This window comes from Ovis aries, chromosome 21 (assembly GCF_016772045.2).
Source record: "Ovis aries strain OAR_USU_Benz2616 breed Rambouillet chromosome 21, ARS-UI_Ramb_v3.0, whole genome shotgun sequence".
Lineage (NCBI taxonomy): Eukaryota > Metazoa > Chordata > Mammalia > Artiodactyla > Bovidae > Ovis > Ovis aries.
In genome coordinates, this window is record NC_056074.1 from 14,779,060 (window position 1) to 14,796,268 (window position 17,209).

Below are 17,209 nucleotides of genomic sequence, written 5' to 3' on the forward strand. Positions count from 1 at the left end.
TGTGGGTTCGATCCCTGGGTCAGGAAGATCCTCTGGAGGAGGGCATGGCAACCCACTCCAGTAGTCTTGCCTGGAGAATCCCATGGATAGAGGAACCTGGCAGACTACGGTCCACGGGGTCACAAAGAGTCGGACATGACTGAGCACACACACAGCACAGTTCAAGGCAAAAGTAGCATCGGAATGGGCAGCATTTCAGCAAGTACTATGTGCCCCCAAGTTCCTGAGTGATCTAAATGATTGACACCTGAGTTAGTGTGGATGTGGAGGCGCTCTCAGGAAATGACAGGCACTCTGTCACTCTAGAAACCCTTTTCTGTTGTGTTGCCTTTTCCCTTGTTTGAATGGCTCTGTGCTTTCAGGAGATAGTTGCCCATTCTCTCTCTCTCTTTAAAAGTTTCCTTTAAAATAACAAAATTAAAATCGCTCTTATTCCAGACACTGGAAAATCCGCACTGTTAATATTTTTATCTTTATCCTTTGTCCCTTTTCCCTGAATATATTTACTTGCTACTGATGCATCTTAAAGATTAGATTTGACTGTCTGAGAACACAGTCCTCACCTAGTGATACAGGCCAGACCCCCATGTGTCCTGGTGAGTGTGCCACGTGGCCACTCTCAGGCCCCAAGAAGGCAGCAAGAGCTCAGCTCTGGGGTCCCTGGACAGGGGAGTGAGGGCCTGCCCAGGCTGGGCAGTATAGACTATGAAAAGACTGCAGATGTCCTCCTGAAATGCAGGGAATAGAGGAAATAATAATAAAGCCCCCCCTGTGCTACCCTCAATTAAATACCAACTACATGCTCATGATATGCCAGGCACACTCTCCTTGGTGTACCCCGTCACCCGCAGTAGTCAGCAAATATTTATTTGAGTTCCTTCTACCGTCTGTCAGGCACTTGCAGGCCAGGGGCTGAGAGAGGCAGACCTTCCTGACCCCAGGGCCTGTGTGCTTCTCGCTGGGTCAGGGGACCTCCCGTCAGAAGGCCTCCCTGCCTGGGGGCAGAAATGGGGCCACTCCGAGGGACTTCCGCTCCCCTGCGGGAACTCTGGGCTCTGTGGGATGCCCCAGGGGTGGCTTCCAGATCCGGCTGCCACCCAGACTGCTAGGTACCCACCAGCATGGTGGTACTCAGAGGCCCGGCTGCAAAACAGTGCTGTCTGTGCCCCCACAGTCCCTGGGAAGGCCAGGGGAATGGTGCCCTGAGACAGTACTTACAGCCCCTCCTTTTGCAAGCATGTGGGGCTGGGCAGGTTATGGGCAGAGAGGGCCTGAGCGGGCCTGAGCTCCTATGGCAGACAAACTCAGGCTTCAGTCTGGCTCTGCCATTTGCTTACTATATGAGAGAACCTTGGGACTTCTCCAGGCCATGCCATGCATGCCAGCCTACAAAACAAGGATGCAGTGGAGACTTTGCAGGGTTGTTGAGAAAGAAAGATTTACACTGGATAATAGCTGCACAGCTCTAGACAGTGAGAAGTATACAGTGGATCTAGGGTGCGTGCTCACTAAGTCCCTCAGTCATGTCTGACTCTGCAACCCTGTGGACTGTAGCCCACCAGGCTCCTCCGTCCATGGGATTCTCCAGCCAAGAATACTGGAATGGGTTGCCGTGCCCTCCTCCAGGGGATCTTGCCAACCAAGGATCGAACCTATGTCTCTTACATCTCCTGCATTGGCAGGCAGATTCTTTACCACTAGCACCACCTGGGAAGCCGAGATGTAGGTTAGGTAGCCACTGTTATAGCTAGCCTTGGTATTTCTGTAACCTTTGCCTAAACTCTGAAAATACTTCCAACATTCCTCTGTGGCTCCTATAGCAAGCTGTGAGTTTAGTATTATTAGCCCCATTTTACAGATACAGTAGTGTAAGATTAGAAGAGGTTAAAGTGTCTACACAGAGTCACACAGCAGGAATGCGGCAGAAAGGGGGCTTGAATGTAGTTTTCCAGTTCTCAAGATCTGGTCAAAGTCAGAAGGATAGTATGTGGCAGGGCTGGCCCCAAAAGGTGACTTTATGCAGTCAGTCTTCCCTGAGGCACAGATAGCAGCGGGTATCCACCACGGGCGTGTTCAAAACAATTCAAGTGAGGTGGCAGCAACCCTGACACGTTAGGAAACAAGATGCCATGCACTTGCGTGTGAGTGGCGTCACTTAGCAGGCACAGTTGAGGCCAAAGTGGCGAGTGTGTTGACTTTCATTCTGGGTCCCAGAAGGCCTCAGTGCCCTCAGTGCACGTGGGAGACGAAAGAGCCCCCCGTCTCTGTGGAGCTCCGTCCCTGCCAATCAGTCATCACCGCCCTGCCAAAGGACCCTGACCCTCCAGTATCACCTGCAACCTGGGGGGCTCATGAGAAATGCAGATCCCCAGACCCCCCAACACCCAGTGACCCCAGATCTCTGGAGCTGAGCCTCAGCAAAGCATAGCTCTCCCGAGGATTCCTATGCTTACAAGTTTGAGAACCACTGCTTTAAAAGCAAAGGGCCCAAAATGCTTGTCTGTCCTTTTCCTTTGGACAAGCAAAGTGAGTATCTCTGGCTGTTAAAGCAGATGTAGGCAGGATCAAGTAGAGGAGAAAGCCAGGCTCTGGAACCAGATAAACCTGGGCTCACATCCCTGCTTTGAACCTTGCTAGCTGGTAGCCTCAGCTTAGTCCTGGGACCTCCCCGTGTCTCCATTCCCTGCTCTGTACAAAGGGGACGACACTGCCTTCCTTGTACCGTGTCTCTTTGAAGACCTGAGATAAATGGATATCACGTGCCTAGCTCAGCACATGAGCCATAATCAGTCTTCACCAGTCAGAGATGCGATGTGATGCACACAGCTGGCAGACCTACAGGTTTGTATGGAGGGTGCTCTCTCCAGATGCTCTGGGCCAGGCAGACCCTGGGCACCGGGGGCTTGCCCACAGGCCCCTTGCCTGGAAACTGCCCCCTGCTGGTCTCACGCATAGCCGCAGCAGTCAGCCGCTCTCCATGTTTCTCTACTCTCCCCTTCATCAACGCATGACTCATGGCTTCATTCATGTCTCCATGTGTGTGTAGAAACCTAGGCAAGCAGCCATTCCTAGGGACATTGCAGGACAGCCTGATTGAGATGGACATTCTCAGCGCCTCCCGCCATGATGGGGCTTACAATGACGGGTAGGTGACGTCCCCATGCTCCTCCCCTCTGTGTGTGCTCTCCCTGCGGCCCCCGCTCCTGCATGCTGACCCTGAGACCTTTCCCTGGGACCTCCTTGGGGAAGTGATGAGGCCATGTTGCATGCCCATCCCCAAGCCTGTGTTCAACTTGCAAGAGTTTATCCTTGGAGTACCCTATCCCACAGCATATTAACAGCAGTCTTGTTAATATGGCGCTCCTGGCATCTCATTGGCTGCCTCTGACATCCGGAAGCCATCTCATGCAGCCGCCTCTATGCAGCACAGGCCCTGTGTTGTATGTATGCTGGCCCTGGTGCTATATTCTGCGGCCCGAGGCCTCTTGCAGCAGGATACAGGAGCCCTCTCAGTCTTACCTTCTGCCCTAAGACTCCGGGGGCATGCAGGGCAACCAGTGCACCCCGTTTCCCAGGCCTCGCATTGCCATGGTTAAAGACAGGCTGTGGAGGATTTCCTGGCCCCTAATTCGGCCACAACAATGTGCTTTGACCTTGCCATGCTGCCCTCAAGGCTATGGCCAGGCTGCAGGACACAGTTGCCCATCTGTCCTCTGCCACAGCTGTTACCAGGGGCCTGGAAGGCAGCAGGCTGGCTTCTGAGCAGAGTTCTTTGAAGGCATCTGCTGCCATTCGCTGTGTAACAGCCACTAAGGGACTCTTGACCTTGGCAGGGTTTAGTAGTGGTTTCTTGGTTCCCACCCCTACCAAAGTGAATGTGAAACTGAGAGTCACTCAGTCCTGTCCGGCTCTTTGCAATCCCGTGGAATATATAGTCCATGGAATTCTCCAGGCCAGAACACTGGAGTGCATAGCGTTTCCCTTCTGCAAAGGATCTTCCCAAACCAAGGATTGAAGACCCAGGTCTCCCGCATTGCAGGCGGATTCTTTACCAGCTGAGCCACAAGGGAAGCCCAAGAATACTGGAGTGGGTAGCCTACCCCTTCTCCAGAGGCTCTTCCAGACCCAGGAATCCAACGGGGGTCTCCTGCAGTGCAAGCAGATTCTTTACCAATTGAGCTATCAGGGAAGCCCAACTCCCTCTAAAAAAAAAAAGAAAAAGTTGGTGTTCCATTCCTCCACCATGGTACAAAAGCGAAGGATGCATTGGAAGGAGAGGAAAAACCTGTGGTTTCATAATCTCCGGGGGAGGGGGAATGGTGATGGTGGCCAGAATAGGATTTTCGGCGTTTTCCAAGTTACTGCAACAATTTTAGGAGACATCTAGTTCCTTCTCCAAGAAAACAGCATCGCAGCCCCACCGTGGCTTCCCAGGAAAAGGATCTCAGCACCCAGCCTTCTGTCCAGCTGGGGTGGGTTCCCCATGGGCAGGGCTGTCCCACCTGTGTTTCCGTGGAAACGTGTTTCCGTGTGCCCTGTTCTGTCCGGCACATGATTTTCCTTTCTCTCTGTCCCTCGTCTCCTCCGTGGTGGCTCTTTCTCTCTCCCCGTCTCTCTAGGCTCTTCTGCATGCTTCCTCTACCGCTGCCTCCACCCTCAGGCCAGTGTGGGCTCCCGGGGCGCCAGCTAACCCTGCCGCCCCCGGCTTCTCTCCATCCACAGGCACTTCCTTTTCAAGCCGGGAGGCACCTCCCCGCTCTTCTGCAGCGCGGCGCCGGGCTACCCTCTGACGTCCAGCACGGTGTACTCGCCGCCGCCCCGGCCCCTGCCTCGCACGACCTTCTCCCGCCCGGCCTTCAACCTCAAGAAGCCTTCCAAGTACTGTAACTGGAAGTGCGCGGCCCTGAGCGCCATTGCCATCTCGGCCACGCTGGTCATCCTGCTGGCGTACTTTGTGGGTAAGTACCCCCGCCCCGCCCCAGCGTCCCTGGGGGCCCCTTCGGCCCAGAGGGCAGTGACCGAGACACCTGTGGGTGGTCAGAGCTCAAGGGGTGAACCGTGCGGGCTGAGCGCCCTGGGCCGGCCGGTAACAATGCCCCCTGCACCCCAAGACTGTCAAGGGGGGCTCTGGGACCGTCCCCTCCTCCTGCATGTACACCAGGAAGGCGGCGTGCGTGTACATCCTGGATGTACATCCTGGGTGTACATCCTGTCGGCCCCCTCGTGTGATGGAAGCCTGGCGTCGTCTGTGACATGACTGTCACGGGGGGTAGTGACTAGAAACGAAGTGGCAGGCTGGGAGGCTCGACAGCAGGCTGGCCTCCCCTGTGGGTGCCAGGCCGCTGCCGCGAGGAGCAAGCAGGAGACCGCGGGCCCTGGGGCTGGAGGGAAGCTGCCACAGAGGGGGCTGTGCTGACCTCAAGCCAGGAAGGCGGGTCTGAAGGTGAGGGTCTGGCCGGGCCTTCTGGGGGAGCCAAGGTCCAGTGGGAGACCGCGGTTGGGAGGGGCCCCCGTGAGCAGTTGGCGCTGGCTGAGGGGGCACATAGGCCGGGGGGCGGCACAGACCGGCCTGCCTCGCTGACCCCAGGGCTCCCACCGTGTAACACACCCCTCTAGGCCGAGCGCCGTGCCTGCGACAGCCCCACTGTGCGCTCTTCTGACGCGTTTGCAGCGCAGTCGGGTGTCCTGCTTCCGACCCCTGCCTTTGGCCTTTGGTCTGCTCCCGGGAAGGATGTTACTCCAGAGAGAGGCGTAGAGTCCGCTGCCTCTCTGTAAATCAGCCTGTTAGTAACAGCATCCACCAGGGTTGGCTTAACCCTCTGTCCTTCCCAACCTTCAGATTCTATCATTCTAAGATGTATAGTAGGTTAGGCCAGCTTGAGAAGGCCTGGAATCCACGCTCAGGCATTCTGAGATCCTTCTGTTAGCAAAGGAAACCTTGCTGTGTAAACCCAATAAATAGAAATGAAACTCACTGGCAGAAGCCAGAGGAAGACAGAGTGCTGCCCGCTGTGGAAAAGGACTCTGTGACAAGCAAAGTCACCATGGGTGGGAGAGGACTGTCTCGAGAGGTAGTAAGCACTGTCACAAGGAGTGATGAGCACGGCTCCCACTGGTTTGGGAGGAAGAGACTCAAGCCTAAATGGGGGTCTGGGCGATGTAAGCTGTAAAGTCACTTCACTCTCAAGATCTTTAAAGAGAAACAAGTAATCAGGAAGATGGTAACCCTCCGAGCAAAGACTCCTTAAGCACCTGGAGTTGCAGTAAGCCTTATCTGGCATGCCGGGTCTCTCCTCCGCTTGTGAAGATTGGGTTGGAGAACCTCATGGCACCGAGATCAGGTTGGCTTATGTGTTTATCTGCTCTTCTGTCTGATTGATTAGCTCTGGCCGCCTTGAAAAGCTATGCTGAGAAGCCTCCCAAGGCTTCGTTCAGACTCCATGGAAGAGTCTGTGACTGATGGCTGATGTCTGTTGTGGTCACAGGAAAAGAGAATATTGATGACAAGCCAAGTATTTGCCACCCCTGCTCTGGGTCGTGGGGTAAAAAGGAACAGCCAAACTGGGAGCAGTCAGCTCCCAGCCAGGCTCTGCAAGAGCTTCAGGATTGACATAGATCGGGTAACCGGGGAGGGTTGTGGGGTTTCAAGCACGGCCACCTGGCACAGCAGTTTCTCCATGGCATCACCAGTACTGTAACCCCACCGACCACTAGCACAGCCCTTGCTTTTTACTGACATTATTATATTTCACAGATGAGTTGACTTTTTTTTTTTTGGCTAATCCCAAACTCCTAATTTACCCCCCTCCCCACCTTTCTCCCTTGAGAACCATAAATTTTTTTTAAATTTATTTATTTTTAATTGAAGGATAATTGCTTTACAATACTGTGTCAGTTTCCGTCATACATCAGCATGCATCAGCCATAAGTATATATGTGTCCCCTCCATCTTGAACGTCCCTCCCACCTCCCACCCCATCCCACCCCTGTAGGTTGTCACAGAGCCTCAGTTTGAGTTCCTTGAGTCATACAGCAAGTCCCCACCGGCTGTCTCTTTTACATATGGCAGCGTACACGTTTCCATGCTACTCTTCCCGTCCGGCCCACCCTTTTCTCTCCGCGTGCCCACAAATCTGTTCTCTCTGTCCACATCTCCAGTACCGCCCTGCAAACAGGTTATAGATGAGAAGACTTTTGAACAAGCGGTGTCATTGTTCATCAAGAGACAGCAACTTGTTTTGTGTTAAAGTCGTAAGGTTTGTACTATATACTGTGTAACTTAGTTCAGAAAGTCTAAGTCTTTATTTGATTAAATAACCTTTCTTTCTGCCATCCATCCCATGGGCTTCTTCCTCTCCCATTTAGTAAGACTATATCATCAGCTATCTAAAAGTAGGGGCTACTGTGGGAGCTGGTGAGTTTCCTGTCTAGGAAGAGTACAAATAGTGCTTCATGACCACATAAGCAAGACAAAGATTCATTCATTGAATAGGGCCTGTCACTGGAGGACCTTTCAGTTTCCTTCCCACATTGATAATGTCAAACTCCAAAAACAGTCACAACCTGGAACCTGGCATTTTATTTGGTGAGAATTTTTAGGACGCCACGCCTAGGAGACAGACTCTGAATAACCCTGACATAATTGCTCCGAGGAGGTAGGCTGCAGGGTGGGAGTCAGGTTATACAGAAGTTTGCAGCAAGGGACAGGTAGTCTGAATATCAAAAGATTGTTTTTAATTAAGGAAAACCAGGTATCTCAAGGAATTTGGCACTTTCCTATGTATGGGAGGATGAAAGAGGCTGGGCTCACTGGAATCATTCCTCTCATATGTATCTCAGCTATCTGAGGTAGGCGTTCTGCTCCTTGCTTTTTCCGCATCCTTAGTTCCTTGTTCACAGTAGGGAGTAGCAGCAGCTCCTGGATCATAAGCACTGTTCTCCCTTTTGGGTGCCCTCAGGGCTCAGAAATTCACGCTTGGGGGCCTGAAATTGCTGATGGCTGCGACATCTTTGTTTACTGATACGGCAGGAAATACTCCATTTCACAGTAGTCTTAGAATCTACAATTTTGTGAATATTCTTTTTCATTCAGCAAACCAAACAAGGTGCCTTCTTTGAGTCAGGCACTGTGCTGCGCTAGGGCCAACAGCATGTCCCCTTCTCTTGAGGTGCTGCCAGCTTAGAGGCAGCAGTTTATCCAACGTGACCCCATAGTATATTACCTGTGACATGGGGAGCAGCTGCGGGAATACCCAGCCCCCTCCAGGAGGGACCCGAGGAGACTTTCTGGCAAAGGTGCTGTTTCAGCTGAGTCTTCAGGTCACAGCCAGAAGTAGACATGAAGGAAAGGAATTTTGCACCAAGGGATGTTTCCAAGTCTTGAAAGGAGGTGATCTGGTGGCAAAGACATTTTCTGTTTGAAGACTTTGAGGGGCATGGGGGCCACGATTAGAGCTAATGTGGGAGAGAGTGGTCAGATTCTGAAGATCACTGTGGAAGCCAAGTTTAAGACCTTACTGGATGGGCAACAGGGAACCCCTGAAGGGCTTGAAGCAGTGGCAGGACACGTTTGTCTTAGAAAGTTCAGGGTGGAGGGAGGAAGAATGGGCCCTACTGCCTAAACAAGTCAGGAGAAGATGAGGGCTTCAACTCAGAGGGTGACAGTGTTGCGGGGGAGGCGGGTGGTTGAGGTCAATTTGGGAGAATTTGGGTCTCAAGTCAGGAGAGGTCAGTCCACTGAGAAGGTGTTCCTGCCAAGAATAAATACATCCTTCTGCCAAAGCCTGAGGTATATAGACAACTTAAAATGGGAGTTTAGGATCCGTATCCAAGGGTCCAGTCAGAGAGGCAAGCCTGAGGGCTTCCCTCTGTTAACCTGGAGATTCCGCATGGAGGCTTGGGGGCAGAGCTCGCAGCAGCCTGAGAGTCTGGATTCCACTCCCAGCTCAGCCACCGAGCAGCTGTTGCTCCCTGGGCAACTTACTTCTCCCCCTGAGTCCTGATTTCTCCCTCATAGTCCACTACCTCGGGAGGATGCTTCTGAGGTTGGAGGAGGAGTAAGCTAAGGCCGTGAGTGCATTGCGGGTGCCGGCTGGGTCCCACGAGTCCTCTGGGGCTGGGTTGGCAGCCTTGTGCTTGCTCTCCAGCTGCTTGGCCTTCCAAGGGCCAAGGGTGAGCTCTCGTTGGCTTGGCCATCATCTCAGGCTGTGATGACTACCTTGTAAGGATCTATCAATTATTCAAAATCAAATTAATTGTCTCTGCCATGCACAAATATCCTTCACAAAGACTTTTGCCAGCAGACCAGCTGATCTCATCAACAGGCAAGAAGCGCAGATCTTTAATTAGATTTTGATGAAAAATTGTGTTTAATTTCAAGTGTAATCAATTATTAATTACTGTAATGAGCGAGTCTGACTGGGTTTACTAATTAACTCATTTAAAAATTATGAATAACCTTTTCATTTGTAATTATTTTTTACATCCTATCAAGTTCCAGAGAAGAATTGCATCACCTCACCAGCAGAGAGGGAGTTGAAAACAGAGGGCAGGAAAGAGATGTTCTTTCTCCGGGGTCTGCGCAGGGCTGCCACATCCGGAAGGGGCTCAAGATCCACTTGACTTTCAGTTTCTTTGTTGGAAAGTTTATTGCGAACGAAGCAACTGGTGACCTTTCATTTGTAGACACATTGGCCGCTGTTTCATAGGGAGATGGAGAAGCTGGAGTCGGCACTGATTACCCATAAAGGCTGCAGGACCCAGGGCCTCGCCCTCGGTCTGTCTTCTCATCCCCTGGGATGTTACTGTCTGTTCTGCCCTGGGCTGGGAACCTAGGGAGGACCCTCACTGAGCCTGGGGGATCTCTTACGGATCATGCAAAGATGTGTGATTTTTGCCTCCGAAGGACGCCCTTTACAGAGAGGCCACCACTGGGGTGGGTGTCTTGCCTTAGTCATCCACTCTCTCTATGAAGGTTTTCAGGTTGGTTTAGTCTCCATTTGAATACCCTACCTTTTCTTTCCCCCAAAAAAAAAAGAAATCTGTTCGCAGAACGTAATGGGGAAAGGAGGATGTGAGGGGAAGGTTCGTTGTAAGTCGGACCGTGAAACTTGTGCCGTCATGGCGATAATGCTCTATTTGATAGCATTTAATCATTTTAAAAACATTTTCACCCCAAGAAGCAGTGTGTTTTAGAGTAGTGGAAATAACAGGTCACTTTTTGTGATTACTGATCAGGGCAGTTCGCTTCCATCATACCCTGTCCACTCGGCCCTGACTCTTCGAAGCGCTTTGCTTGTGTTTTCTCATTGAAATCTCCCAGTGGCCTGTGGGTTATTATCCCCAAATTACAGATAAGGACATGGAAACCCTGTGAACTTAAGTAACTCATCCACTGTTACAGTCAATGGCTAGACTGTGCACTCAGCCTCTTGAGCTGACGCTTTTAATCTGGTTTTTTTCCCTCTCTTTGGAGCTCACAGTCTTAAGCTTTATGCTGTAACTTTCCCATCTTAGTAGTGTAGTGTTAGTCACTCAGTCGTGTCCGACTCTTTGCAGCGCCATGGACAGAGTTCAGCAGGCTCCTCTGTCCATGGGATTCTCCAGGCAAGAGTACTGCAGTGGGTTGCCATGCCCTTCTCCAGGGGATCTTCCGATCCAGAGATCAAACCCGGGTCTCCTGCAATGCAGGTGGATTCTTTACCATCAGAGCCACCAGAGAAGCCCGTCTTAGTATATGGTATTCTAAAGTTTTGCTATGTATCTAGCATTGGTCCAAGCCATTACTAAACAGTTACCATCTCTCTGAACACTCACAACAGTTCTGTGTCTTCTGGAAGAGGAAACTAAAGCTTTGCCAGGGTCGCACAACTGGTAAATGACACAGGGTTTCAAAGGCCATGTTCTCAGCCACTACCCTGTAGCTCAGATAATGGAGGATTAGAAAACCCCATTCAGATCCTAACTCCATACCTTGCTGGCTGTGTAAACTTGAACAAGTGGCTCAACCTCACTGAACTTCAGTTTCCACATTCCCTATGGCTGATGTGGCTGGAATGATTAGGCCCTTTTTACAGGAGAGGAGACCGAGGGTAGCATTGCGGTTGAGAGCCTGAGTTCTAAAATAAGGCTGTGTTGTGCTGTGCTGCACTTAGTCACTCAGCTGTGTCCAACTCTTCGCGACCCCATGCACTGTAGCCCGCCGAGCTCCTCTGTCCATGGGGATTCTCCAGGCAAGAATACTGGAGTGGGTTGCCATGCCCTCCTCCATGAAATAAGGTTGCCTGCTTTCAAGTCCCAGTTCAGCTGCCTAATGTGCTTTGAGACCTCAGGCAAGTTAATTTAACCTCTATTAGCCTCAGTTTTGGAGAAGGCAATGGCAACCCACTACAGTACACTTGCCTGGAAAATCCCATGGATGAAGGAGCCTGGTAGGCTGCAGTCCATGGGGTCACTAAGAGTCAGACACGACTGAATGACTTCACTTTCACTTTTCACTTTCCTGCATTGGAGAAGGAAATGGCAACCCACTCCAGTGTTCTTGCCTGGAGAATCCCAGGGATGGGGGAGCCTGGTGGGCTGCCATCTCTGGGGTCGCACCAAGTCGGACCAACTGAAGTGACTTGCCAGCAGCAGCAGCATCCTCAGTTTACCCATCTATAAAATGGGAATAATCATAGTGGCCACTTCACAGAGTTTTGTGATGTTCCAGTAAGATAATTTGCATAAAGCTGCTATCCCACTGCCTGGCACAGAGTGGGCTCTCAAGAAATGTTAGATACTGTTATGATTATTAATAGGCTCATTAGTACTGTTAGCATCCCATGGAAAAGAGTAAGTCTTGAGAGAGAACTTGGGCCAGCATCATCTCATGGCAGTGCCTGAAGGCTCCCCAGCCTGTGTTAGTCACAAGGGCAGCTGACAGAACAACCAAGGAGACCTGTCAGAAAGCATTTGTAGGGATGTCTCTCTGTTCCAGGGAAGCAGCCGCAAGAATCATTACCCCAAAGCACCTTGTGTCATTTCTTTAACTAGGACAAAAGTTGATTTTTGCTTCCCTGCTAGTCACCTCTATCCAGATAAAACCAACAGCTCCCCTCAAGTTCTGAATCTTGCATAAAAAGCAGACACTGAGGACTGCAAAAGAGCATGGAGTCATATTTGAGGTCTCTTCAAGCACCTGTCTAGCCAGATCAGCCTTTAAATCAGGAGATTTTTTAAAAGGCTTGTTAATAATACAAAAACCAGGAAGAGCGTTACATTTAAATGGAGACCCAGAGATTACCCTGGGATGCTGGTTTATTTTGTTGTCAGGTCCAGGTCCCTCCAGAGGGTGGGGCCTCATTTGGGTGATTTCTGTAAAGAGAGCAGGTGTTCTGATCTGACTTCCCAGGTGGCTTAGCGGTAGAGAACCTGCCTGCCAATGCAAGAGATGTGGATTCAGTCCCTGGGTCGGAAAGATTCCCTGGAGGAGGGAATGGCAACCCATTCCAGTATTCTTGCCTGGGAAATCCCATGGACAGAGGAGCCTGGCAAGCATAAGATCCATGAGCTCTCAAAGAGTTACATACAACTGAGTAACTAAACAACAGCGTTCTGATTGGGAGAGAATATGGGGTTCAGTGGAAATAGCTCTGCCACTCTCCAACTGTGTGACTCTTCTGGACTTTGGTTTCCTCATCTACCATTGGGAAGAACAGTAGTACTTCCCTCTGGAGGCTGTTAAGCAGGTTAAATGAGGCATGTGACAAAGGATGAGTCTCTTGCTGGTGGCCTCTGGAGACAGCTGCTACCTGTCCTTGGACCTCAGTTATCTCAGCCAAGGATGGGGTGGGAGTAACTGATCCTCTTAGATCCTTTCCAGTCTGCAAATTGGTGCTCATAGGAAGTTGAGCCAAAGCACCGAGGATGCAGTCCCAAGTGTGGGCTGCAGCAGCTTCTGGGTAACTGCAGAACATTCCGACATGCTCCAAAACCATGAGGGACTCTGTTAAAATTAGGTTGCATTTTTCACCTCCACCAGCAGCTGACTGAATTGGGAAAAAAAAATTCAGAATCCTTGTTCAAAGTGGTGATAGTTTAATTCATAAGTGAGAATGTTGTAGAGCTTAATTGCGGCTTTTCAAAAGGCAGCTTCTAGAGAGCATTGCTGGTTGGGATATTATTGCAGCTCGTGGTCTGCAAGAGCTTGAGTCATCCAGCTCTTCAGGTTACCTTGGCAGTTTTGACAGGGATGGACTTGGGCACTCAGTGTGACTTGCACAGACTGGGGCAGCCTCCCTCATGCAGGCGTGGACCAGGCACAGCTATGCACGTGACTTCCTCACGGCAGCAATCCAAGGAGGAGTCTCAGATTTCCCTTCCTGTTTGGTAGTGTGGTCTCCCATCCTAATGTCTTATTCTCTGCTTCAGCTGTTGTTTAGTCACTCAGTCGTGTCCGACTCTTTGTGACCCCATGGACTGCAGCGCTCCGGGCTTCCCTGTCCTTCACTGTCTCCCAGAGTTTGCTCAAACTCACGTTCATTGAGTTGATGATGCCATCCAACCGTCTCATCCTGTGTTGCCCCCTTCTTCTCCTGCCCTCAGTCTTTCCCCAAATCAGGGGCTTTTCCAGTGAGTCAGCTCTTTGCATCAGGTGGCCAAAGTGTTAGAGCTTCAACATCAGGCCTTCCAATGAATCTTCAGTGTTGATTTCCTTTAGGACTGACTGGTTTGAGCTCCTTGGTGTCCATGGGACTCTCAAGAGTCTTCTCCAACACCACAGTTTGAAAGCATCAGTTCCTCAGTGCTAAGCTTTCTTTATCGTCCAACTCTCACGTCTATACATGACTACTAGAAAAACCATAGATTTGACTATAAGGACCTTTGTTGGCAAAGTGATGTCTCTGCTTTTTAATACACTATCTAGGCTGTCTCGGCTGCAGACTCTGTCCCAACACAGTGCTTGGCACAGAGTAGCTGTACTCAGTGAGCTATGACTGAACCAAAGACTTGCAAGATGGTAAAATCTGCCAAGGTGTTTCTAGGCAGAATAGTGTGGGCATAAGCATGGTGGCAGAAATGTGCGTTTTATGTCCTAGGCCTCGAGTACAGGTGAATTGGATGTGAAATGAATAGAGGAAGCATTAGAGACAGAAGCCAGGGTGATTGAAGCCCCTGCTGCCCCACAATTATGCCCACTTGGTTCCGCTCCTGCCATATCAGGATCTCAGATGCCATTGGCTTCCTAAGCACAGGCCTGCTGCACTCTGGGCCTGGGTGTTATTAGTGAGCAATAAGGCTCATTTTCTTCCCTTTCTCTTCGACTTCGTATCAGGCCTTTTGGATAGAAGCCATAGATTTAGCTTTATAGCCCAAAGAATGGGAAACAGAGATGATTGAACTTGATCTTTTAGGAGGAGGAAAAAGTGATAAAGATACAGAAACCTGTAAAGATACAGGATCCTGTATTAAAGGCGTTCTCTCCAAGATTGATGCCTTCATGCTGCTCTGTGGGAATTACTAATAGCAAGATATATATAGATTGTTCTCTTTGTAACAGACCCCAGACATATATCCTTCAGCCCCCCTCAAAAGGAGGACTTGAAGAGGCCAGCATGGCTCCCCACAGTCGTGTGCAAGGCCGGCTCGCAGGGGAGAGGGCAGGCTTGCTCTGTGGGACTGACGAGGGCAGAACAGGGACTAAGGGTGGGAATGGTGGGGAAGGCTGACTCTGGCTCGATGAGAAAGGACTCCTCTCAGGGACAGCAGCCTGTGAGGGGGGCTGCCTGTGTCTGCAGCCAGAGGGGAGACTCAAGTATCGCAGCTCCGCAGATCAGTGGCTGCCGTCCGCATCGTCCTTCTGCCGTGACTTCCGATGCCACCCACACTAGGACCTGATCTCCTTCAGGTGCGTTTCTGCACCTGTAAAATCAGAATAAACAGCCAGGACTAGCTGAAGTGAGTAAGTCATTCACCGTGCTTCAGCTCAGCCTGAAAGAAAATTGTCCGTCTTGCAGAGCTCCCTCCTTCCCCATTCTCGCTTATCCTCCCGTTGGCAGGACCCCACCAGGAGCCAGAGCTCAAGGGAACCCACTCGTCCCGACCATGTGGCTCGGTCCTCAGGGCACAAAGCAGGGGGGAGAAGGAGAGGGTGGGTCTGGAGGGCGAATGGCTGGCACCAGTCTCCCCACTCTCCAGAGTTCTTGCCCTAGCACCGGTCAGGGCTCTAGACCAGGACTGAGACCCACACGCCGCTCAGGTGTGGCTCCCTTACCTGTACATCCGCTCAGCCACCAGGCCCCAACTGCCTGTTTTTAAGATCAGATTTAGTGAGATACAATTTACATGTAGAAAATTAATGCTTTTTAGGCATCCCATGCTATGAATTCTGGCAGTGTTGTGTGACCATTACTAACGCAACACACAGAATATTTCCATCACCCCAAAGGTTCCCTTTGTCAAGTCGGTCCTCCCCATCCTCAGACTCGGGCAACCACACACCTAAGACCCCATCTCCATAGTTTTAGGTACCGTCTTTGAGACGTGTAGCAAAGAAGTGATGTATTTACTGGATTCAAAGATCAGGTGTTACCTGCCATAAACTTCAAACTGTAAGGCTTCTAAGTGTTGTTGAGAAAAGTGTAAGATATAATTTTAGAATTCAAGATAAGAAGGCAAAGAGCTGGAACGTTTTAGGTTTCTCTGTGTGTCATACTTGACCTCCTTAGAGGACTGCAGCCAAGACCACCGTGTCGTCAGCATGAATCCGCAAGCGTAGGCCCTCCTCCCTTTTTCATGGACCATCTTTTCAGGAACATATTTCTGAGTGTTAACACAAAAATCTCGTTCTAGTCAAGTTTGATGCCCCTGTAATATTTGTGCCATTATTATATCATTGCTTTTCTCTATTTCCAACTGTTTGTTGTTATAAATAGCACTTCAGTGACAGGGAATAAAGAAAACCTGCTTTTTTCCCTCTCTCACTGACTTTGGGGGGTGTTTCCCTGAGCAGGATTTCTGGGTCACAAGGTACAGACAGTTCAAAGCCCTCGTGACTCAACTGCTAAGGGCTCCTCAGAAGGATGGGGCTGAATCCCCGGGTGTCCAGCTAAGTACCCGGTTTTCCTGCCCGTTTGTGGCTTTGTGTCTCCTCTTGGGTCAACTGGTCCAACAAGTGGAGGTCAGGGAGGTTACAAGTGGCCGTGAGACCCAGAGAGGTAAAGGAGCTTCATTTGTGGAGGGAACCACCCGCCTTCTCCCAGTCAGTCCCTTCCAAAAGCTTAGCTCACGTGTCCCTTTCGTAGCGAAGCTCCTCTGATGACCTCACACTAGGCCAGGAACCCAGTCATACGCGCTCACAGTGCCAGGAGCCTCACCGTCATCGCAGCTGGGGCCTGGGTCTTAGCCCGGCTCAGCTCTGTCTCCACTAGAATGTAAGACTTGCACTGTGGACTGTAAGCTCCGTGGGGGCGGGAGTGATTTCTGTCTTGTCCAGCGCTGTGGCCACAGCTTCTTGTACCAGCGTGTGGCAGGATGTAGCCTGTGTTCAGCAAAAGTGTGTTAAAGGAGAGAGAGGAGGCAAGGATGTTGGAACCAGAACCCAACGGATATCGCAAGGCGTGGAATGGAGGGAGAGAAAATGGTAAGCATAGAAGCTTAGGCTCTTACAGAGAACAGAGACCAAAAGTCTAGAGGCAGGGAGATCGTAGGAGAGTGAAAAGTGGTTCCTGGAAACGAAGGGAAGGGAGGCCAGCCAGGGGTGGCGTGAGGCACAGGCCTGGCGATGGGCCCTCGCCTGTTCCTCCCAGCTGCAAGACTGAAGTGCAAAGCTCGCTCTCTCTGAGCCTTGGTTTCCCCCTCCGGTGAAAGCAGATAATAGGCTATTGCAAGGAGGCTGTGACAACAGGGCGCCTGCTTCTTTCTAACAAGAGCTACTAATGAATGAAGTCTGTCTTCCCCTCCCGCCAGCAAACAAGGTATGTTGAATGTGAGGGCCAAACAGTCCTCAGTTTGGAAATGTCTCAAAAAAGAAAGGACCTGAGTTTATTAGAATATTCATGTTTTGTAACAACAGCAGCTACAGAGACTGACAGAGACAGCACATTCTTCCCAGGACTTGGGGGGGGGGGCGGGGGCGGGGCTTGCCCCATGAGTAGTTCCAAGGCCCTTGAAGAGGCAGCATAGCTCATAGTCGGTCAGGGACCAAGCTGTGTGTCCAGAATCCTCCTTC

At 50.9% G+C, this 17,209-nt stretch overlaps 1 protein-coding gene across 10 annotated transcripts in view; it reads left to right on the forward strand.

The window, feature by feature from the left end:
* TENM4 (teneurin transmembrane protein 4) overlaps positions 1 to 17,209 on the forward strand; it is an 849,352-nt gene that overhangs the window by 594,203 nt on the left and 237,940 nt on the right. For 7 of the 10 annotated variants that reach the window (XM_060403943.1, XM_060403939.1, XM_060403940.1 and 4 more), the window contains 2 exons: positions 3,047 to 3,145; positions 4,723 to 4,958. In XM_060403943.1, coding sequence (XP_060259926.1) covers positions 3,047 to 3,145; positions 4,723 to 4,958 — 335 coding nt within the window. The remainder of the gene's footprint in view (positions 1 to 3,046; positions 3,146 to 4,722; positions 4,959 to 17,209) is intronic. The other 3 variants (XM_060403944.1, XM_060403947.1, XM_060403945.1) reach the window with 1 other exon arrangement.